Below are 23,949 nucleotides of genomic sequence, written 5' to 3'. Positions count from 1 at the left end.
CGCTGATAAACACACTTAAATACACACATAAACAGAAACATGTTACATTACATGCACAAATGCGGTTAGTTCTGCTTGATATTTGTCCCATGGTAGGTTCAGCATCCAAGGGAAGTGAATATTAATCATTTTAGCCAAAATGAAAACAGATGAATACCGCCTCTTGAGGGACTCCATCGTCATTCTTTTAGTAATGAAACGCCTTCAAACGGACCCACTGATAGTGTGTATGTGTTTGTGTATCTTGCAGATTCTACTCCTCACCGTACAGCATCTCCACAAACCGCATGATCGCCCAGACGTCAATCACTCCATTCATAGCAGCCTCTCCAGTCTCCACATATCAGGTAAGATGCACACCACTTAGAAAGAATAAACACATCCACACATTTGTTTTCCTGGCATGGTAGAGACTGAACCCGCACACGAAGCATTCTGCATTTGTACATTTTCAGTAAAACATTTAGTATGTCATGAGACGTTCGACTTTATATGTACAAATATACTTTAGGGACATATTGTAGTCCAATTGTGGGTATTGTTATGAATATATCACAGATTCAGATTTTAATAATATGTTCTATATTAAAAAATATAATATATTAAATGTGGGGCTGTCACATCCAGAATAAAAGTTTGAGTTTACATCATATATATGTCTGTTTACTGTGCATAGTAATTTGTATTTATAAACACATTCACATACATGTATACATATTTAGGACATATTTACATGTATTTATTTCTATTTACCAATCAATTAAATGTATTAATATTCATATTATTTTATTTTTATACGAGATTAATATGCACAGTACACAGCCATATACAGTATTATTAACACAAACTTTTATTCTTGATGCAATTAATCGCTATTATTTATTTATATCTATGTTTATTATCTTAACGCTTTTTTATTTTTCGTTTTCCCAAAGGAACGTTTTTTTTTTTATAGATTTTGCTAAAAAGAAATAAATAAGAATATAGACAAATTCATACACACACACGCGTGCATGGACACAACACTACAGACCCAACTAAAAGTGATGATTACGTATAAACAAAGATAAATGACCTCCAACGACACGCGGCGTTATAGCATATTTTTCCATATCTCTCAAAACCCTATTAACTCTGTTCTTTCACCCTGCAGTCAGACAAATTGAGCAAACAGTGACTATGAGCATCCTTAATTGATTTGGCTTAAGCTAAACTAAACAAAACATTGCTGAGCTTAGAGAATAGCAAAGCCATTTAGATCCTGTACCGCCCGTCCTCACGAGAACCTCATCCTTGCGCAAACACACACACACACACACAAGCACAAAAACATGTATACAAACCACCCACGCTGACCAGAGCGGCGCTAGTTCAAGTCGGAGTTTTCAGCAAGCATTCGCGTGATAAATTTCACACGCCAGCGAGGTTATCGCTTAATCATATTTTGAGATATCACATGCAAAGCTGGCCTTCAAATTAATTTTAAATTGCAAAATGCACTGAAGCCACCGAAACGGGTTTGTATCTAAGCCGACAGAAAATCGATGCGGCGCTACCTTTATTTCTCCTCTAGAACTTGGAATGAGCAGAAGGATGGCCAAGCTCTTCCCACTCTTTGGTGAAAGGACAGGAAAGGAGAGAAAGAAAGAAAGCGAGAAAGAGTGAGATGGAGAGCATGAATCTTTTAGCAGATGGAGAGACAGACAAGGTGTGTGCTTACACATCTTATTGGACTTGGTGTGTTTAGAGAGAGAGAGTCGCCTGAGGCAGATCACAGTGATGAACAAATCCCAGAGGCTTTTCTTCCTAGAACAACTTAAAAGGACACAGAATATAAATTTAGACACCTGCAACGGCTCTACCTCACTTTCACAATGAGAAGTTTTAAGTTAAAAATATCATATATGGGAGTTTACGGCTACAACTCATTGAATATAAAGTTTCTGTCGAAAGTCTAAAGACATCAGTTTTCTTTAGCAGAGGGATTGTATTTTGTTCGTAGACACCTACAGTGGCTCAAAACCATCTTAAAGGTGAAATGCATCATTTCTGTGTCAACAGCAGAAGCAACATTTTGATCTGTTTCAAAGTGAAAATTAATTTGATCTTTTTTCTAGACAATAATAGTGTAAGCGTTCAATAGATTTTTTTGTAGCCAAGATTTTAAGGTGCGCGTCTTCATAGTGTCTATGAGTACACTGTCAGCAAAAAGTACAAAATTGTACCTTTTACAATGCGGTGGTACCCTAAAGGGTTCCTTTTTGTACCTCTACAGGTACTCAAAACATAAAATGCAGTACTTTTTACCCTAAGGACCAATTGTGTACCTTTAAAGGCATACATGTACAGTCACTGTGCCCTTGACGGCACACACTTGGTCCCTAGGGTACAATTACGTGCCCGAAACGGTACAACATACCTGTAGATGTACCAAACGTGTACAACACCATCAACGGTAAAAGGTCCAATTTCGTACCTTTTTTTCTGACAGTTGATTGTACAGAAAAATCAAATCAAACCTGCAATCTATCAACAACTATTCATTCCTTTGTTTAACCAGGAAAATTCAAACGTTCTGAGATTAAACATCTCTTTTTTAGAAGTGTCTTGACCAAGACAAGCAGCAATAGAAACTCACAAAATAATACCGTTTTCAAGACGTACACTTAATAACATAACTAAATTTGGTGAAAAATAAACAAAAATCATTAAAGTACATAACAATGAGTGTTGAAAACAGTGCAGAAATTTGCAGCGGTAAAAGCTATGAAAAATATTTATCCGTTTAGATGTACTAGGTTAGGAATCGAAAATCAATTCCAATTCTGGAATCGAAAGGTTAGGAATCGCATACTTGATATAATATTACAATTTCAAAACCTCTTTTCAATTCCTCAAGAAAAGCTTTAATGAAAATTAACCATATTTTTACTATAGAAACCATACTATGGCAGTAAAGCACAGTAACCACAAATTTACCACAGCTTCATTTAGGTAACTACAGTTTAACCATGACATTTGTAGTTAAACTATGGTAATATAAATTGTAATAAATCAGACAAAATATTGTTGCTACAGTATGTGTTCATAATTTATATACGTATATATTTATATATATTGGAAAGCAGTCAATAAGCAGGCTAAGGTTGATATCTAAATGTTTTCCTTCAACTTTGGAATCAAAACTCGGAATTGATAAGAATCGAAATCGATAAGCAGAATCGGGATTGGTCAAATTCAAATGATTCCCAGCCCTGATGTCGGGAAATTACAGTTTGATGTCATTTGATGTCCACATAAAGATAATTATGTAAAGTAACCTGCAATTTTATGTTTCAAGCAGAGATGGCAATATAGAGGCAAAATTCACATTGTAGCTGAATTATATTGAACTTGTACCTTGATTAAAATAGAATTAAATGTAAAAAATCCTGGAGTAAAAACTGTGACAACCAGCCTCAGATTCACCGGAAATGCGCTCGTGGTTTAAAAACAATGCACAAGTATATTGTGTCCTAAATGAAATAATGGTTGGCCTGAGAGGCATTTTGTTGAGAATTACAATGAGGGCGAGATGAAAGGAACCATTTTTGGGGTCCAAGTCAGCGCGAGATGATGAAATTGCTGCGGCAGCTCTGTAATTAGCAGGCAATATCGCCGTCTGTAGAATTCCGATCCCTGTGTAATTATCACACTGTATTACTCGCTCCTGCCTCGGCTCTTCTGTGGGAATCGGGGCTCCGAGGCAGCAGGGGGAGGCGAGGAGGGGGGTGAGGAGTGAAATTAAGAAATGCTGGTTTCCGCCCACAGGTCCAGAGTACGTCGTGGATGCCTCACCAACAGTATGTTATGCAACCTACGGTAAGTGCTGCTCAGGAGGTGCTCATTAATCTTGGTGTGTGTGTGTCGGGGATGTACGGTGTTGAAGGAAACAAATAGATAGGATGGAGAGGAATGAGGTGAGAGTGAACGAGTTCATCTTTTTGAAAGAGAAAGATGTTGTATGTGTGAGTAAAAGAAAATGCAGCTTTCGAGCGTGCGCCCTCTTGTGGAAGAGCAAGTAGGTGCAGGAGCAGTGAGAGGTCGGAGATGGGACGTGTGTGTGTGTGTGTGTGTGTGTGCGTTTAAAGGAATATTTCATCCAAAAAAAATGTATTTGCCTTTTTGTCATCCAAGACATTTTTGGGTGAACTGTCCCTTTAAGAGGCGAAGAATCCAGTACAGTATCTCCTGCCTCCAGTCAGTCCGCAGTCTGGATCAGATAAAAAGATCCCTGTCTGAGCCCCATCGACACAACTTTGTCAACCTGAAGAGATCCCCGTCTCACTCCACAAATACACACACAAACAATGCGCACAAACGTTGAAGTCTCGTATCAAGAAGGTAACCCTGTGACCACCGTCTCTCTGGCTCTCACCTGAACTTGGATTTACTGTAAGACACAAGGGTCTGCATTCCACCCTGGAAATGCCAGAGGTAGTCTGGGATCAGGCCTTTTTCCTCGGCGGGGCTGGAAAAGGCTTCAGTCAGCTGTTTCCAGATCCGCAGCAGGCAGACGGAGGTGAATTCAGGGAGAGACGGCAGAATACAGAAGAAGGGGCAGATTTCTGTCTGTCTGATAATAATATCCCAGATTCGGGGTGTGTGTGTAATAGGACGGGAGGTTTGATAATGATGATTATGTTGTGTAAATGTGTTTGTAACCAAACCCTCAAATCTAATGATCTGGCCACCCGTCAAATAAGACCTCAGCTGCCTGGAAGAGAGAGAGAGCGAGCGAGAGACTATTGAAAAGGCAGTGGGAGTTTGTGAACTGATCTCTAATTTGAAATTCCTGGAGAGAAAACAAAAACCTGGAGAAGTCAGGTTTTTTCTCTCTTCCTTTCTCTTTGTGGATCCCGCGAAGAGAGAAAGCAATTAAAAGTGGCTGAGAAAAGGGACGCATTGTTATTGGAGAATGCTGCTGCATTTGGCACCTTGTTACCGTGGATACACGTGACCATAGCGACCGGAGCCGACGATGAGGGTTTAAGCAGATCAGCAGACAATGGAAGCACTCGGAATTCTCTCTCCGCACAGCAGAGTGTGTGTGCGTGCGTGTGTGCGTGCATGTGTGTGTGTGTGTGTGTGTGTGTGTGTTTTACATCACGGTCTTAAGTGCACCTGCTGTTGTGACCTGCTGATTATGTTAGCCATGCAGCTGAGTTATGCATTATTATCCAAATCAGATAAGCTGTGTGTGCGTAGGGGTGTATATGGGTGTCCTCTCTTCTCCATGAGACACTTTATTAAAAAACTACGACATGTAATTAATATATACATGTTTTATGCTGGTTAATGCTTGTCGATCCCCCAACACTCGTGGACAACCTGAAAATAAATATCAGTACATTTTTACACTTTCAGACCTGGAGGTTATTTTAATTAACAAATTCTTAAAAAAGGTTTCATTAAAAAGGTTTAGAAAATTGTAGGAAAAAAAATATATAGAGTATATAAAATATAAATAATACTTTTGCAATTAATTGTGTTTTTTTAATAAAGTTTTACTATTTTTGTGTGTAGTTCATGCTTAAATCATTCACCCAAAAAATGATTTTTTAAAAATAATTTATTCACCCTCGTGTCATTCCAAACCTGTATCACTTTCTTTTTTCTACAGAACACAAAAGATGTTTTGAAGAACATTGGTAACCAAAGAAAATTGGCCCCTATTGACTTCCATTGTATGCACACAAAACCACCGAGACATTTCTCAAAATATCTTCATGTGTTCCACAGATGCTTTGAACGACATCAGGTTGAATAAATGTTGACAAAACGTTTACTTTAGGGTTAAAATAGTAAATCTATCACATTTGATAAGCATTTCCATGCAAAACAAGGCCAAAAACACCTGTTCTCTAAAGCGGGGCATACTGTACATACCAACCAACCACTTACCCACAATGCACCACCCAGAGGGCCATCACTCAACAGTACCTGTTACATTCCATCACAGTATGGAGAAGAATCCCCAGCCGCCCTAACCAAATCACATCCTGGAAATGAACATTAATGAATCAAGACGGCAGTGCATTACAGCAAAGCTGCTTAAAGTGGAACCGCCACGCAAGACGAGAGAAAAGAAATGAAACGCTTCTCTAAGCCCCTGCTAGTCACGGCCATTTGCCGAAACAAAGAAGCCCGTGTTTGAATAAAGATTTGAGTTTATCAGAGCTCCATCGCAGCCCGTTCTGCCTGTGTTTGATCGGTGGGAATTGGCAGCCATTCAGCAGCACATCTCGTCTGCGTGCGTGCGTGCGTTTGCGTGAGAAGAACCATATACGTTAAGAATTGTCTTTAAATGGTGGGAATTGGTACATATTGTGTGTGTAGCAGCAAATGTATTGAAGATTGATATCAAACATCCTCCCTGGCAGCCTGTTTTCTTAAGCACCGGTACCTGAGAGGAACAAAAAGAGTCACTTCCTTTTCCTGTCTCTATTGAAGATATCTTGGCAAAAACTCGCCTTCCTGTGATGTCACATGAGATTTGTGGTTGTCTAGTTCACATCAGAACCTTGGGCTTTAAATTGTGCGCACAGACATTTTTTGGCATCCGAGTCCCAAAAAATCGGCTTAGATAAATGTATGTTTTGTCTGAGGCTGAAAATGAGTATACAGGCTGTGGTTTGAAGGGAAGGGGACACAGATTGAGAGAGAGAGAGATTTTACAGGCTGCTTCTGCTCTATGCAGAAATCTCTCCGAATGTCACTCACTTCTCCAATACTTCCCCTCAGAGAGATGAAGGAAAACACACACACACACACAGAAGCGCAGCTTTATTCATCTGTCTAAGTCTCACACTGATATGGCTGTAAATTAGAGTGGAGAATTATTCAGCGTGGATTTCTTCATTATGAAAGCGTGTCGTGGGGCGGAGGAACTGTTAGCTGGAGGCTCTCGCATCTGAAAGCGAAGCCGTGCGAAACAGGCTGAGCGTTTTACCTCTGAAGGCTTGAATAGAGACAGAGGGCTTTTGACACCAAGTGTCTGTACGGTTTATTCTTCAAACACAGGCTTTGCTAAAAGCACCAGCACCACTCGCTGAGAGACAGACAGACAGACAGACAGACAGACAGACAGACAGAGACGCTGCTGAAGTTACACGCTTTTGTGTGTAAAGGCTTTTTTTATTTTGCCGTACGCCGGTATTCACTTTATTCTTTTAGGCAGATTGTCTGGCATACACTTCATTAGAAACTGGTACTTTTTACTCAAGGTAACAGTCATTTATTTTGAACTATTATTGTTTTACTCAACAATACAATGATGATCGTTTTAGAAATGTCTAAACCGTCAATTTGACATGGCCAGTGTCACAAATAAAGTCGCCTGGCTCAAAATGTTACTTTTGGTGAGAACATAGTGTAGTAAGTCATATTTTTTACTCATTGAGTTGTTTTGCCAGATACATAAGCGTACTTCTGATGATTTTTTTGTTTGTTTTGTTTTGTTTTGTTCAGTGTCACAAATACATTGCTTGGTTACCTAGCAACAGAGCAAAAATATTTTTTTTAATTCTTAGTAGGTTAACTTTGTGGAAGGGGTGCACGTGCAATAATTTGCTAATATGAATGCGATACGAAAATGCTTCAATTTTGTGGAAAAGGGTAATGTAAATATTTAATTATATAAAAAATATCCAAAAAAAACATCATTATATTATAATATTAGTTTTCATATGTTAATATATATTCATATATGATACATTTTAGATTTATTACATTACTGAAATGTTAAATTATTATATTATATTGATATATTTTGTATTAATTGTACATTTTGTAATCATTAAAGTTGTATAAAAATATTTCGCTGCTTTCCTTCTGAAACCTCGTATCTCCATATTTCATTATTTTTTGTCATATGTCAGTATTATTAGTCACCCTTTATGTTTGTCATTGGGTTTTGCAAATATCTAATAAAACGTATTAAAAAGCGCTTGTCAACTTTGACAACACAGTATGTAATCATTTCTGGAAAAACTATGAATTTGGACATCTGAGGTTTTGGAAGGACAGCGATGAAATGAAAAAACTTGAAAAATATCTAACTAACATATATGTTTGCCATTCTTTCTGGGAAAAGCAGCATCACTCTCTGGTCTCTAAAACGCAGACAATTTATTTAAAGTATTGAAATCTTTCACCTAATGCAAACCATTGTCATACTCGTATTGTGATATTTTTTCAAATGTCTATAAATCTTACAGCCTTTTTTCAACATGTTTTTATTTATCACGGTTTTTCATCGTGCTCTACTGTACCCTTGAATCCATTCAGTGTTGTAAGTCAGGTAATGACCATATAGGACCAGCTTAAAACCATGCCAAACCTGCAACCATCTAAATCACTCCTAGTTGAATCTTCCTCAAGGGTTCAGATGCAGTCAAGAATGAATTTAAAGAGGGGAATCTTCTCCCACACTGATAGAACAATGTTAAAAAGAGCATCGCTAACAGGAAAGAGTCTCTCACAGTGTGTCACCAGAACTGAACAACAGTTTCTCATCATCTCGGCCTTTGCCAAACCATCTGAGAAGAATTGAACTTCATGACAAAGCACTTGACAAAGGGTCTCCTCGGAAAGCTTAATCCTAATCAAGTTGGCATGCAAGAACCGGCGCGCGCGTACCTTTCTGGCCTACTTCAGTCATGTGACCGCTTCGGATGATGGCTCGGGTCAGCCCTTACAAATCGTTGCCTGTCTCTCTCTCTCTTTACCTCACATGTGTTAGCACTCTCATCCCGGCATGCTTGAAACGTAAACACGTCTGTGGAGCCGAGCAGCTCTGCTGTTAAGTGGGCGATGCATCATCTCAGCAGAAGTATGCATGACGCGCATTTGGATCGCATTATTTCACTTGTTGAAGTGGAACAGCTCACGTCTGGCCCCCGTAATAGGGCCCAGCTGCAGGCAAACAGACCGTATGAGATGAGTGAAAGAGTTTTTCGTGGAGAGCATGACATCGCTAATAAAGTTGTCCAGATACATTGGTGAATGGTAGCTCATTTCTTCACGTGTGTGTGTCATAGGGTGCTGTGATCACGCCAAGCATGGACCACGCCATCTCCATGCAGCCGGCTAACATGATGGGTCCCCTCGCCCAGCAGATGAACCATCTGTCCCTGGGTACCACTGGAACTGTAAGTGTCCTCTCTCCGGACCGCTCCACTGGTTCTCTTTTTGTCTGATGATGGGCCACGCCTCGTGGTCTATTCACAACAAAATCCAAAACAATTCACGTTGAGACCAAAACTAGTTTTTCAATGCAAAGTAAAATGGACCGCAGTAATGCAGAATACTTCCAGCTCCTCTGCCAGCCTCCATTAATCGCAGAGAAGAGAAGCCAAATACTAATTAAACGTTTGCAAACAGCCACAGGAAAAAACAAAGGACAAACTCTACCCAGGGGTGTAGGAAATACTGAGAAATGATATTGAGATGAAGATTATGGTTTCACTTAGGGTACAAGTTCAAGTATTTTGCTTAAAACACTAATAAAAGTAAATTAGGTCAATTCCACTACATTACAAACTTTGACAACTTCAGTTTTGTCAAAGTACATATTTTTGAGAAAATTGCAATATTATCATGGATTATAATCAAGGTTATTATGTTTTACTCAAATTAAAACCTTTCGGTTTATTGAAATTATATAAAATATTGGCCAGAAATCAGTGTAGAAACTAAACTAAATGGAAATGTTGCCTCATAAATAAGATGAAATAAGGCACTCAAAGTATGATATTAAACAAAAACTCAAATAAAACATTCCTATATAGCAACATAAAAAAGGAATACATAGTAAAATCACAAAAGCCTATAACAATATTGCTAAAATTTTAACTAAAATTAACATAAAAACTACAAATCTAAAAATAAAAGCTGATTTTAAATATTGATAAAACTACAATAACATTCAAATAAAAACTATAATACTGTGATTATAATAGCATGTTTTGCATGGTCTATACGTTTTATTTTTCTTCAACATGACTTTGAAATGTAAATGTAACATGTATGTGAAGCTGCTTTGCAAATGCAAAATTGTAAAAAGCGCTATAGAAATGCAAGGTAACTGAATTGAACGTTTATTAATTTAGCAGTAATAAGTATTAAATATTTATTGATTCATTTTGTATCCAAAGTAAGCCTTTCATATTTCGCCTTTAGAGCCAATAATAAGTAGCCTACATAAAGGTACGTTTTATATGTAAGGCTTTAGGACACACCAGGGGTCTGGTGTATAAACGTGCACAGAATGAGCATTTAAATGTGCTTACGAATGTTTTCACGCATCATGATTTATATCAAAAAATATGTGCACACCATACAGACTTTAAGGTTTAACTCTACGCAAAGCTTTACACGTGAGGCCCCAGATTGTAAAGGGATAGTTCAACCAAAACTAAAAATTCTGTCCTCATTAATTCACCATCGTGTTTTTCCAAACCTGCATGTGACCCTTTCATCTGTGGTTTGGAATGACATGTGACATGATTTTTTTTCGTTTTTGGGTGAACTATTCCTTTAAGCATCAAACACTATTGTAGTGCACTTGCTGAAACCCTCATGTGTTTGATCGCAGTACATGACTGCGGCGGCTGCTCCTATGCAGGGGACCTACATTCCCCAGTACACTCCGGTGCCTGCCTCAGCTGTCTCGATGGAGGTGAGTTTCTGCGTGACTGCATCTATTCACCGCTCTCACTGATTAGATGACTGGTGCTAATTGAACGTGTGCAGATCGGTCGCCTTGGGCGGAAATCCACCCACCGCTTCCTTAGTGTGTTTTATTCCGGCTTTACAAGGCCTTACTTCATCGTGCTGCATGTGTTAAGTTAATTCCAGTCTGAGTACCCGACACAACCTGAGGCGGCCTTTTCAGGTTAAAAGGTTTTTTTGGTTTTTGGAGGAAAAGACTTCCTGTAATTATGACATCACTTCCTTGCAGGGCGTGGTGACGGAGGCTTCTCCACAGAGCGTTCCTTCGTCGCAGGACGCCGGCGGTCAACAGCCTCTGGGCATGGACAACACCAGCGATCACGTGCCCACCTACTCTTTTCAATCCGCTAAGTAAGTTTGTGAGCACTTACAGTATATATACATTAGACAAATAGACACTTAAAGGGATAGTCCACCCCAAAATACAAAAGAGGCACAAAGAGGATATTTGGTGAAATGTCTCATTTTTGTGTCCATACAGTGGAAGTCAATGGGGGCCAATGTTGCTTGGTTACCGACATTCTTCTTGATATTTTCTTTTGTGTTCTGCAGTCATACGAGAATGAAATCATTTTCATTTTTGGGTGATATTAATTTCATGATAATGGGTGTACAAAAACAGTGAAAATCCAAGTGTTTACGTGCATTTTTTCAGTCTGGTTCGTCTCTCTCTCGTTTCCTCAGATAACCAGAGGAGGAGGGGGGCGTTGAGGTGACAGTGTTGCCTTGAGACTGGGGGACTGCGAGGGAACATTGAAGACGTAACGCAAGAGATAGGAAAACACGTTTGTGTCTACTTTCGCACAAGCATCGAAACAAAAAACAAACCATTTATTTAACACCTGGCCCACACCGGAGGACCTTTTGGAGAACTCACATCTAGAACTTCAACAGGAGAAATGCAGTGTGGGAGATCGAGCCTACTGTTAATCGGCTACCTGAAAAAACTTAACCTTCACGAAGTGACGAATTCAGTACAAGTACAAGTTTTCCTATAGTTTTTGTTTTGTTTTTGAATGTGCTGGTAGGTTTCAGAAACAGTGGGCTTTTCTATTAGATGAGGAAGCACGTTCTTGTAAAACAGTGAGAGATGGAGCTAAAGAAGTCTTCCTCGGATTCTAAGCTATTATTACTTTTCTTTTTTATGAGTTAGATTTTAGTTTTCTAGAGAATATCAATGTTTTTAATCTTTGTTGCCTTAATTTTGAGAAACATCTAAGACTTTTTCCTGTCTGAACCGAACAGACTGACCAATGCAGTGAAAATAAGCAGAAACCGAAAGGAAGGTTACGTGTATAGAGCAGAGAGAGAGAGAGAGAGAGAGAGAGAGAGAGAGAGAGAGAGAGGTCTACTGGAGACGTTTTAAATTATCAGTGGTGACTTGGTGTTTAAAAGAGAAGACAGACAAATTATTATGATGATGATGATGATGAGCATTTTTTTTAGAAACAAAAGGTTAATCCACTGCATCATGGGAATTGCAGTTTATTGTGTAGTGCAGATCATTTTTAATGGCATTATTGTTTTTATCTGCAATATTTTTATGAGCTTTAAGGTGTTTTTAGCCTGCTTTGCTTGTTTCATTGCGGAAAAAAGAAACTAAAACGGTAAAAAAAATTGTACTGGCAGTGCAAATCTACATAGATAAGAGCTTATGGGTTAAATCAAAACAAAAAAGCAAATGTGTGCAAAAAGCAATAGAAATAGGAAATTGTTGACAATTTCTTTAGTCTTTCTTAGCTGTGGATCAAATGCAGCCCGTGGACGGCATATTTTATACCAAAGATGAAGAAACCCCCCTCAAGACAGTGGAGTGGATTACATTTTCATTTTCTTGTTTTCTATTTGAGATTTTTTGGTGTTTTAATAATTATGTTCTAGATGTATCTGTTTGACCTCGACGGCCAGATCGGTACTCTTGAAGGTTTAAACTTCCTTCCACTGTTGCAGAATCTATGTCAAATGTTCAGTTTGACAGGCAAAAGCACCGTCACGGATTTTGCACGAGTGGGATCTTTCCACCAGAGGGCGTCAGAGAGCGACTGACCCATCGTTCATTCTTTTCTAGCCTCTGGCCATGAGCTATACCTCTCCATCACTGCACCTTCTCGGTCACTGACCTAGGGTCAGTCGCTACATCACACATCCATAGAGCTTTCTTATGCAGAAGGCTGCTGTCATCGTTTTAACTCAACAGGAAGGAATAAAAACACTAGTGTGTATTTAAACTCTGTGTACAGATCACTACCTCATCGAAAGCATCATTTTACTATGAGGAAACACAGGAATGTAGGCAAAATTTGGTGGGCTTTGCTTTGGGGGCACTGAGATACATGAGCAAAAATAGCATCCGTTAAAAAATAGGACTCCCAGTCCTCCACGTGTCTGCAGTCGTAGCGATCGAACTCCTCATGTTAAATGCAAGGTTTCTTTAATCTACCCGATGCCATTGGAAATCTCGCATGAGAAAAGAGAACACGAAGGTGCCCGTTTTAAACGTGAGATTGGGTGGATGCTCAGGTGCCTTGTTTCTATCAAAGTAAAACATATGACATTACATTCAATTTCGGCCTTGCATCTCCGAAATCTGCTATACTTTTCAAGCTGCCCATTCCAGACAGGGGAACTAGCAAATACAAGAGTAAATGGAGGTAAAAATCATGTTTTTTTTAAAGGCTGCTGTCGTTTATTTACAGTGGGAAGGATGTTCATTTCATAGGATAACACTACAGCAAAGAGTTTCAATACACATGGTGAATTCTAGACTGCCTCATAAACACGCCTCCTAGTTTTACAGTCAGGGTCATGAAGACTTCTCGAGGTGCTCTGGGAATAAATGCACCTGTCAATAGGAAGAAGGCAGTCGTACTTGGAATTATATTCTAACATTTTTTGTATGAACTGTGTTACTGAGGGACCCACGGGGAAAAAAAACTAAAGATGAGTTTGATTTGTGTATTTGCTTGTCATAGTGGTTCATGCGCTCTTTATAACATCTTTCACTGTGTTTACCAAGAGTTGAGTCTCTTTGGTCTTCTCAGAATCTCCACAACAGGACCTCTGCAGTACAACCACGTAATGATATCAACGAGCCACTAGGGGGCGGTATTAACGCAATTGGCGAAGACACTTTGGATTGAATCGCAGTTTGGAGGAATATGTTGTGATAATCGTAAGGACCAAGGCAGCACTGCTTCAATAAGGAAAACAAGCTTTTCATTGTCACTTATTGAAACGAAAACAAAAAAAAAGAAAGAAAAAAGTCACTGTGTTTTGTGTCTGTTCTCCACTGTGTGTTTGGAGAGTTGATTTTAACATGTGCTCGCTGCTATCAAGCGTTCAGTATTTACAGAGAGAAGTAACCCGGGCTGATGTTCTCTTACGAGAGATGTACGTGTGGTTTCATTTAGGTCCGAGTACATTGTGCACTCTGCGGCCTTCATGCCTCTCGTTATGGAGTGAATTAATGCGTGAGATTAAGCTGGATGTTTCCTTAGCTTCAGGACAGAGTTCTCATCCCAGCTATGATTCAGTAAGCTAAAAGGTTTTTCGCAAACTACAAACGTTGCGCTGCCATTGTGACATTCTGTTTTCCATTGGATGTGAGGTCCAGGCCATGCATTGTTCATCTGTATTTGATTGGCTGTCGCGGTTGAGGTCTTTAAACGAAGAACGTTCACCGGACCGTCGAGACTTTCAACTCAACGCGAAGGGTCGTGGAACGCAACCAAATTGACCACAAACGGCAAAACCTCAATTAGAGACGTACTGGCAGATGAAATAGAGAAATATTTATGGAACCGTTTTCTGTACAGGTGTTGTTGAAATATGAAAGAGGAACTGTTTTACGATGATTTTCTGACTTGCTTCACTTTCTTGCCTCCCATGTGCTCGAGCTGTGATCCCGAGAGCGTCTGTAGACCAGTGGATGTTAGGTTTAAACTTCTGTTTATTCATTTTTCTTTTGATGAAGCTTTCAATAAAAAAATCTACAAAATCACACCATTTTCCATTCTGTTTGAGCTTTTTGGTTCCTTTTTACACCGTGCTAAGAGAGAAAGCGGTTTATGAAGAAGACACCTGATATGATAGCACACATCAACCACAGACTCTGTGACATACATCTGGAGCGTCTATTTGATGTCTGCCTTTGACGGGTTTTTTATTGTCCTGTCAGATGTCATATAGACATCTAGAAGATGTCTGTAAGATGTTTATGATTTAGAATGTACGCGACTTGGTTATTACACAGCAGATGTTTTCCAGATCTTTAGCAGATGACTTGTATACATACCTGTGCTAACAGACTGCAGTCATTCGGTGTGTAATGTGAAGGTAAAGTATGTTGTGTTTAACCACGAGAAGCAGAAAAGTTAACCGCAACTCCAAGGTTTCATTAACATTTACATTTTACAATTGACTGTTGAGTTTAAGATGAAAGGTATAGCTCGTGACAACCTACACCTGTGCTTTTTCTGCTAGCAGGCAAGTGTACAAACAGACTTCATACCTCCACTAAAACTCTAATATGATATTGTAAGACAAATGCAAATGTTATTGCATAAAAATGGCTCTGCAAACAAAAACGCTCCAGCATCCTTTATTTGCAGATGCCATTTGGTTTGAATTTGTATAGTGATGCATTTGATCAGTGTTTCCAAAAGTCTGTTTGGAGCCTAGTTGCACTAAGGGGAAAAAAATACAATCCTAAACAATTTCTCGTAGACGCGTTTCTGAAACGGCTGATTCCATGAAAAGACTGAGACTGGAGTGACCTCTGTCGCTCTCTGTAGTGGCCAGTTACCATTTGTGCCGCTTTTCCTCCCACTCCTTAGACTCTGATCGATGGAGGGATTGTTCGGACACACAAGCGGCCGTTTCAGTCTTGCATTGACCTTTCAACCCGACCTCCCCCACCCCGCAACCTCTGTCTGTCATTATCCAGCCAACAATACTCATTTTCATATCTGACATTTAGTCCGCTAGAAGGAGGGAGTCGCTCTGTATACTGCACACTACTCGGTTTCTTCTTCTGTTTAAGAAGCTCGATCAATGTAGTGTCTGACACACTGCTGTTGTTGTCTTGCTTGTTTAGTCTTTTAAATGCATTAACACTGCGATATTTATTTTAGATTTCTTGTTTCACTTTCAGATAACATGTTTGTGTTGGTGAATCTATGGATCCCATTGCACTCCAGACCGTTCAATAAAGATAGCGAATGCACATAGATAGCTTTCGTCAGATAAACCTCCTTGCTATTGGCAAAGGCATCATTTTACTTTATGACGTACATTTAAAATGAGCATTTTTCCATTCCGCTCTACATGCATGCATACGAAATATCCGCCGTGTGCATTATGAAGATGGACACCAAGCATGGGAACTCAACCGCCTTGTTCCCATATGACTGCTCATGTTTTGTGCCAGTAGCACACTTTCCATGGTCTCGTCTTTCTACGATCCCCTCCTTCCCTGTTCCGTTTGCCCCACCGGTTCCTTCCTCACCGCCACTGCATCATTTTCCCCTTTTGTCATTTTCTGGATGTTAATGTTTCATAAGGTTGTGTCATGCTGTGCTGGCGCTGGAGTCTCTGAGTTTGCATAACGTTGAGCTCAGAACTGCCGCCAGAAGGTGTTTAGCCTGTTTTATATCTCTCTGTCTCTCTCTCTCCCCCAAGATGTGATGGGAAAAAATGGTTTCAAATATTACCAGGGTCAAAGAACATATTAAATGGAGTTGGAACCAATGCTTGGAAAGATTACATAAGATTCCACTCTCAATGGTTTCTTGACTGAAATGATTGTTTTTAATATGTTTTGCAGTTTTCATATCCCTAGTGTTTTTATTTTACAGCCAAGAGACTTGTTTTAATCTAAATCAAGTTTTGAAATCTCAAAATATGAAGCAATCCTGCATTTCACTGGTATTGACCGACTGTGTCCTGTAACTGTTTGAGTATTGATGTATCTCGTAAGCCAGGAAAGCGAGTAACGGCGTGGGAACTGATGCATGCTTGAGCTCAACGGACCTTAAGCAAAACGGTATATAATGCGTTATTCGAATAAGTAAAAAAATCCATAGACTGAAGAATATCTAGAGACTAGAATATCTCACAGACTGTGTCGTGGCAAGCACAATAATTTCACTTTCTTTATATGAAAAAATCTAATTTGATCATGCTATTTAGCTACCAATAAGAGTGCTGCACTCTCAGCTCCATTTAACACATTTTAACATTTTCAATGCCGATTTCCACCTATCATCAGAGCAGAAAATGGAAAAGGTGAACGAAGTTATAATGCAGAAAATGAAGGTAGGTATTATTCTAGGTTCATTGCCACGTTGGACCTGCAATTTAGTTGAAACCTCTTTGATTTTTCCCCAAGAAAAGCCCCATTTAGGATAAAGGCAGGAGTTGGTTCTGGATGTTGCAGATGCCTCTGAAGTTTTGTGATGTCCCAAGCCGGTCAAGCATGACATCTGGAGAGAACTAGGATGGCCATGGATGTCTTGCATGTCCGTCTGACCTGTTTCTATGGTTACCTGCAGACCAGTAACAAAAGCCTTCAGTTAACAGTTGTTTTTAATGTATACATACTAGACTTTACTCAAGCACGGCTATAGCGTCTTTGCCAAAAGATTTCTTAAGGAATCCAAGCGCTGACGAGACCTCAGTTCAATGTCTGTATTGGTTTTGTGTTCGATTGTGACGGTACGTAATGATGAAATATAAAACCGCATTGTTCTGAAACGAGTGTTTTTCCAATCCTTCACGTTAGCTCAATTTCATGTCTCTTATAAAGAGCAATGCTGTATCTTGCTGTGAGACAATATTCAACAGTCTGTGTGTTTTTGTTAGTAAGGGAGACAGATGGGATGGCGTCAAGTTTCATTTTATCATAACGACCTCCGCCTCTCTCTCCTCCTAATGGAAACTGACAATCACATACCTCTCAAAGACAGCGGATGACACAGCGGGACTCTCGGCCTGCGCGGAAAGCCAAGTCTCCATCTCAATTCCTGCGCAGAGGATCGATTACCTCAGCGCTATGGAAACCGTTTCCAAAGATCTCATCCCTCATTACAAAGCGCAGGCATGAGAGCCGAGCCTCTCAAGAGGCAAAGCGCAGTAATGACCTTCATAAAAGAGAGAAAGCAAAAGCTGACTGATTGACCAGGTCTTGGAAGGTTGACGCATTTATCAAGATGACAGGCGCTGTCGTAGGCGTCCGCCTGAAAGGGGAACGGCATGGAACGAAAGCTAGAAAATAGATTTTCATAGCATTTGTTAATAGATGCAATGTTATCTGAGAGACTCGCAGAGTCTTGAATGTTTGTAATCGCAAGTATTTTGTGTTATGAAGTGTGGTTAAAACATTTGAAACGTTCATGTAGTTGGCTGCATGTTTGGGGGAAAAACATTGCATTTTGTGCACTGGACGTGAGGTCACTAGGGTATCTGGACTGCTGTGTTTCCGTGAAGTGGAAGTTGGAGGTGAGTTGGACCTACCACAGTTAAACGCACTATAATCCAGGCTGACGTCAACAGACTAGAATCAAGGGAGCACTTGGTTAAGCATTACTATAAGAAAAAGCAGGTGTGAGATATCTGTAATATCACAATCGCTTCTTCTTTTGCGAAGGTCTCCAGCTTCTCTTCATTTTTCAGACGATGGTAACTTTGTGTCTGCTCCAGAAATTCGAAAGAGCTCTCAATGTCACAGCTCTTGATGATTTGCCAAGATACCAAAGTCCTAAAGCAATAGTTCACTGGAAAATAAAAATTCTCTCTTAATTTACTTGCCCTCATTCCACCCCAGATGTGTATGACTTTTTTTCTTCAAGAAACACAATAGAATAATGTTGCATTTAAAAGCCATGTAATTTTATTTGGAATTCAAAATCCCAGATAAGGCACAACCATGGTCCATCATTAAATTAATACAAATGACTCCAGTGGGTTAATAAATGTCTTCCGATGTGAAACGAGACATTTGTAGGAGAAAAAAATATTTTTTCAGATTATTAAGTGAGAGTAACGTAAACAAACAGATCCGAGCGATACAATAAAATATGGTGTCATCATATCTTATTGGTTCTTGCATCTCTTGGTCTCGTGACAAAACATGAATATCACAATAAGTCACATATGCACAAGAATATAACATGATGAGATTTTAATACAAATTTATTTGTTTATTCATTTTTAGACATTTATTTGTGGGTGAACTATTCCTTTAAGAACTAAAAGATTTCTCATAAAAAAACAATAAATGATCATATACTATCAACAATATTTCATAGTTCTGTATAGACCACTTCCTCAGATGTAAAACTGGTGTAGAAGCTCTTCCGGTTTCATTTTTATTTATTTTATTCAAAATTTTACAACGGCAATTAAAAATATGTGTTTAATATTTTCATTCGGTTGTTACTGTTCTGTTGGTTGTATTTTCAAACGTTTGTGGAGTCTTCAAAAACGAAACGGGAAGTTAATTGGACCAGTGTGGTTTACGTCTTCCTGAAGTGGTCTATACTGACTTTCTTTTCTTTTTAGGATGTTTAGAGCTGTGGTTCTCAAACTTTCTCGTTGTAAGGCCCCCTTTTTGTAGAGTGCATTGCTTTGCGGCCCCCAAATAAAGACTTATAATCTTAAACTAAGAATTTTAATTCAACCTAAAGGGATAGTTAATTAATCGTTTTTATTATTGTATATGATTATTTAATTTAATTAATGCTGGAATATCAGTTCTTCTGGTTGGTGGTCTTATTTTTCTGATGTTTGGTTGCATAAAATCTATGATTAATTTCTATATTTCATAAATTGCCACAACATCTGTGGTCCCCTTGAATCCATCTTGCCCCCCAGTTTGAGAACCACTGTTTTAGAGAAGGATCTGAGACCAAGCTGAGAACACGATTAAGGTAAAGCACCTATAACATCACCAAAACAGTATTCTATCTGATAAGTGCTTATACTGTATATTGGCATTACATATCAACTAAAATCATATGTATCTGCGTAAGGCCAGATGTTATTTGTGAATCCTGTCAGGGTTTTGCAAGTTCACAATCTGTCCTATTCATCTTTTAGTGCCAAGCTCCTATTCTTCTCCATTTTTCCTCCAAAGTTTTCCTGGAGCTATAGTGGGAAACATCACACAGGCTCTCTTTTTTCCCCATGTTTCCATTCCCGCTTTCAAGATATGACGAACTCCACAGCGGCTCGGACGGCCAGATCGGTTGCCATGGCGTCAGCCTCGACAACATGGACAAACAGTGGCAGTGTGATGTGCTCATGAGGCCAGGGCAGCACAGCTGGGCACTCAGCTTACTGCTACTGAGTGAATCCAGGTGCACAAGCGTCTTTGCCAATGTGAATGACACTTTCCCGCTGATCTGAGATCAGTAATTGTTAGCGCTGGGATCCAGGCCCTCCTGAGAGATGAAGAATGTATATTTTCCGCACACGGTGGTGTGTAGAGGGCTGGTTTTGGGTGTAGAGTGAATCACACACATATGGGTGGCGGTCGAATATAAGAGGATTACAGCTTCTTTTAAACTACTGTTTGTTTTTCTATGGAGCAGGATGGGGCATTTGCTCATTCATATGTTTTAACGCTACACGGGTCAATGCTGAGCCGTGTGTGTGTGTGTGCGCTCTGGTATGAACACGTGTGTGCATATGTGCTGTTAGGGCATTCCATTGGCCTTCAGCATATTATGGATTATCTCGGCATTGATGTAATGGCCCAGTGGGAAAAGGGTTTTGGACGCTCGCTAATAAGTTAACTGATGAATGGAATGCTACATTAAGTCTTGTGACATGTTGAATATTGGCTAACTCCTGCACACCACTTCTGTCCTGTGTGGTGTGTACTAACCCAAGGTCAACATGGACTGGGCCTGTCAGATCAGACCCATGTGTCTAACTCATGTTTGTACAGTGAATGATAATTATTATTTCTTCACAATAGTTCAGTAAAGTACGTTGTGTATTCTTAAAGAAATCAGGAAATTGTTATAGATTCTAAGAAAAAAGATCACATCTTGCAAAACCTTAATTTTCTACTCTTTGGTTGTAAATTGGACAGTCTAAATAGCATTTTATTGGACAAATATTTGTTTACTCCCTTTCCCTTGCGCACAAGATGAGTAATCCATTTTCTGTATATTTTCCCAGAAAAGGGTACGTTTTAAATATGCATCTGCTTGAAGTTTTCTTTGGGGTTGACAGTAACATCTTACAATTAAGGTTGTATTTGTTAACATTACTTAACTACATTAGGTAAAGGGACAGTTCGCCCAAAAATGAAAATTCTGTCATGAATTACTCAACCTCAAGTTGTTACAAATCTGTAGCCATCTGTAGCTATAGTATACATGTTGAACACAAAGATAGATATTTGGAAGAATGTTAGCAACTGAGATTTCTGGGGCACCATTAGTTTTCCTAAATTTCAAAATATTTTCTTTGTGTTAAACAGAACAAAGTATATACAATAATTCTTTCTACTATGGTAGTCAATGGTGCACCAGAAATGTCAGTTGCTAACATTCTTCCAAATATCTTTCTTTGTGATCAAGAAACGCAATGCATTCAGGGCTTTGTATTTGAAGAAGCACATGGCGCTGATGTTTCATGTGAGTACAAGTTTGCCTGTCCGTGTTTGTGATTTCCGTATTTTTGACCTCGCTGGGATCTCCCGCGTATATTGCATAAATTTGATTTATGTTCACTCGTGACGGGATTGGGGGGTGGGGGTTTGGGGATGTGCACGCGTACAGCCGGCCAAACAGGATCCTTTCTACCTTCTCTAAGTGAGAATCGAAAGTGTTACCCAATTTGTATATAGATATACAGATATAGAGTATACAAACATAGACTAAAAGCCACAAAACTTTGACTTCACCTCTGGTATCCGGAAACCTTGTCTTGTCAAATGTGCATCTTGTGCATGGATTCCTCAGCCATTACGTTATCATTAAAACTATTCTATCCTTAACATTACACTGTCCTGGGATGTCAGGGGCCTTCTCCTTGGCTGTTTTAGTTATACTCAAAGCCAGGAACATCTGGATCCAATTAGGCCTGTAATGTCACCAGATCATTGTCTCTACCTCATTCTGCCCTGAGATCCAAATTCTGCTACTCCTCATGTCCCCACATCCAAAACATGTTGATCCCACTCGCTCATTAAAAAGGGTTTGCTATGAGAGCAGTGTTAATGTTACATATAATCATTTTGATGTTGTACTCTGTGAAATCATGACATTTTTGTGGTTTGTAAATGGTATGACAAATCAATGTGACTCCTCTCGTGTCTCCTGCAGCATCTCACACCATGCGTTAGCCTGTAGCTGATTTCACTAAATAAGGAAACAACAAAGACGATTCCTCTGTTGTGAATCAATTCGTCTAGCCATTATTTGAAAGCCACAAATGAGACAGCTCATGTGTGTCAATGACTCTACGTACAGTAAGTATTTGCCTAGCAGAGGGACACATGGGCAGTCCCGAATTGAGGATCTTGCTTATGGACACACCGGTGGTGGCTCATATTGTATGTAGCTTGATCTTTAACCAAAGCTTAGACAGCAATCACAGTTCATTTTGTTCATGTGTTTTTTTAAGGGCAGGTTTATATAAGTTGATTGTACACTCTAAAAATGCTGGGCTGTGTTTAACCCCTGGTTGGTTCAAAAAGGGGCAAACCCAACCGTTGAGTTGAATTAATCTAAAAAATTACGATTTTTGACCCAATCGTATAGAACAAAGTAAACAAGCGTGTTGGGCTAAAACAACCCAGCATTTTTAGAGTACATACCCAACCTGTTCTCATCAATTGCGTATAAATAACACGCTGTTGCAATATCGTGTAATACCTACGCCAAAGTTCAATTTTGCGTGTATATGATACGGCAATGTTTGCGTTCACCTTGGTGGAGAGCAGCCATTTTAAACGTACTTGAAGAGGAAACACTGAAATAATTAAAATAATACTGTTAGGTTTAGGGTTTGGGTTAGGGTTAGGGTAGAGGTTATAATATGCACGCACGCTAACATTAGGTTTAGGGTTTGGGGACAGGTTAATAAGACAAATTGCTGTTTAATATGCATGCACGCTAAATTTGGCGTATCATATGCATGCAGAAATAGGCGTATTGTATGCACTTAAAATTGAACTTCGGCGTACGTATTACACGATAATGACACAGCACGTGTTATTTATACGCATTTGATGAGAATGGGCTCACATACCATATTCATTGGCCAATGTGGAAATATACGGTATACACGATAAAAATGCTGGTTTATTTGGGTCACAAAATGGATGAACCCAACTGTTGGATTGATTAACCCAGATATTTTACAATCCAATAGTTGGGTTTGTCCGTTTTGGCCCAACGCTAGCTTGAAAATAATTGTGCTATATATGAAAAATAAACAGTGGATACTGCATCCTCGTCTGAGGATACTGGACCTGTCCCCAAGACTTGGATTTTGGCAAGTGATTGATACTTTTGTTTGTTGTATGCATTAGATGTTTGATGAATAAAGTTTGAGCAGTAATTGAATCAATCAATAAACCTGGGCCTGCAGATCTAGAATCAGGTCACTTTTATCCCACGTGCTTATATTAAGCATTATATCTAAGTGAGAAAACTGATTTTAAATCCGTTATATTGCTCACATCGAATCAACTGTGCATGCAGAGGTTGTTTCAAGCCTCAGGGTCTCTCCAGCATGTATTGACATAGCTGTGTACACATAACGCTCTCGATACTCCCAGCCTGCCAAAGCTCGTTCTGTCACCATCTCTCTGCCCCGCCGAGAGTCATGTTTTCCAACAGGAACAATCTCAATTAGCCGCAGGAGTCACCTGATCATTAAAGACTGACACTTATTAAAGCAGATTTGTCTTCTTAAATGAAGCAGAATATTTGCTGCTCTCACCTCGGCTTTGTGAGCGGAAAATTATAGTTCAGAGGTCAGGGAATATCTGCAACCACTGTGGTGTCAGAGCTCAGAAAAAGGATTTCAGACTTCCTATTTTTCTCGGTTTTCTTTCTTTGTACTAGCTTTCCTGTGTAGGAGGATTTTACGTGTGCGAGTGTAGCTCTTATGTTGTACTCGAAACATGCGCACAGTCTAGACTGTGGTGGTTATGCC

At 39.4% G+C, this 23,949-nt stretch overlaps 1 protein-coding gene across 7 annotated transcripts in view; it reads left to right on the top strand.

The window, feature by feature from the left end:
- The window catches only part of rbms3 (RNA binding motif, single stranded interacting protein), a 128,873-nt gene extending 114,100 nt beyond the window's left edge, over positions 1-14,773 (top strand). For 3 of the 7 annotated variants that reach the window (XM_057339183.1, XM_057339182.1, XM_057339186.1), the window contains 6 exons: positions 251-347; positions 3,811-3,861; positions 9,081-9,191; positions 10,637-10,720; positions 11,003-11,124; positions 11,458-14,773. In XM_057339183.1, coding sequence (XP_057195166.1) covers positions 251-347; positions 3,811-3,861; positions 9,081-9,191; positions 10,637-10,720; positions 11,003-11,124; positions 11,458-11,461 — 469 coding nt within the window. In that variant the 3' untranslated portion in view covers positions 11,462-14,773. Of the gene's footprint in view, positions 1-250; positions 348-3,810; positions 3,862-9,080; positions 9,192-10,636; positions 10,721-11,002; positions 11,129-11,457 lie in introns of those variants that run through there. The other 4 variants (XM_057339185.1, XM_057339184.1, XM_057339189.1 and 1 more) reach the window with 2 other exon arrangements.
- The last annotated feature ends 9,176 nt before the right edge of the window (positions 14,774-23,949 follow it).

This window comes from Triplophysa rosa, linkage group LG8 (genome assembly GCF_024868665.1).
Source record: "Triplophysa rosa linkage group LG8, Trosa_1v2, whole genome shotgun sequence".
In the NCBI taxonomy this organism is placed as follows: domain Eukaryota; kingdom Metazoa; phylum Chordata; class Actinopteri; order Cypriniformes; family Nemacheilidae; genus Triplophysa; species Triplophysa rosa.
This window is presented reverse-complemented; position numbering and strand designations above follow the sequence as displayed.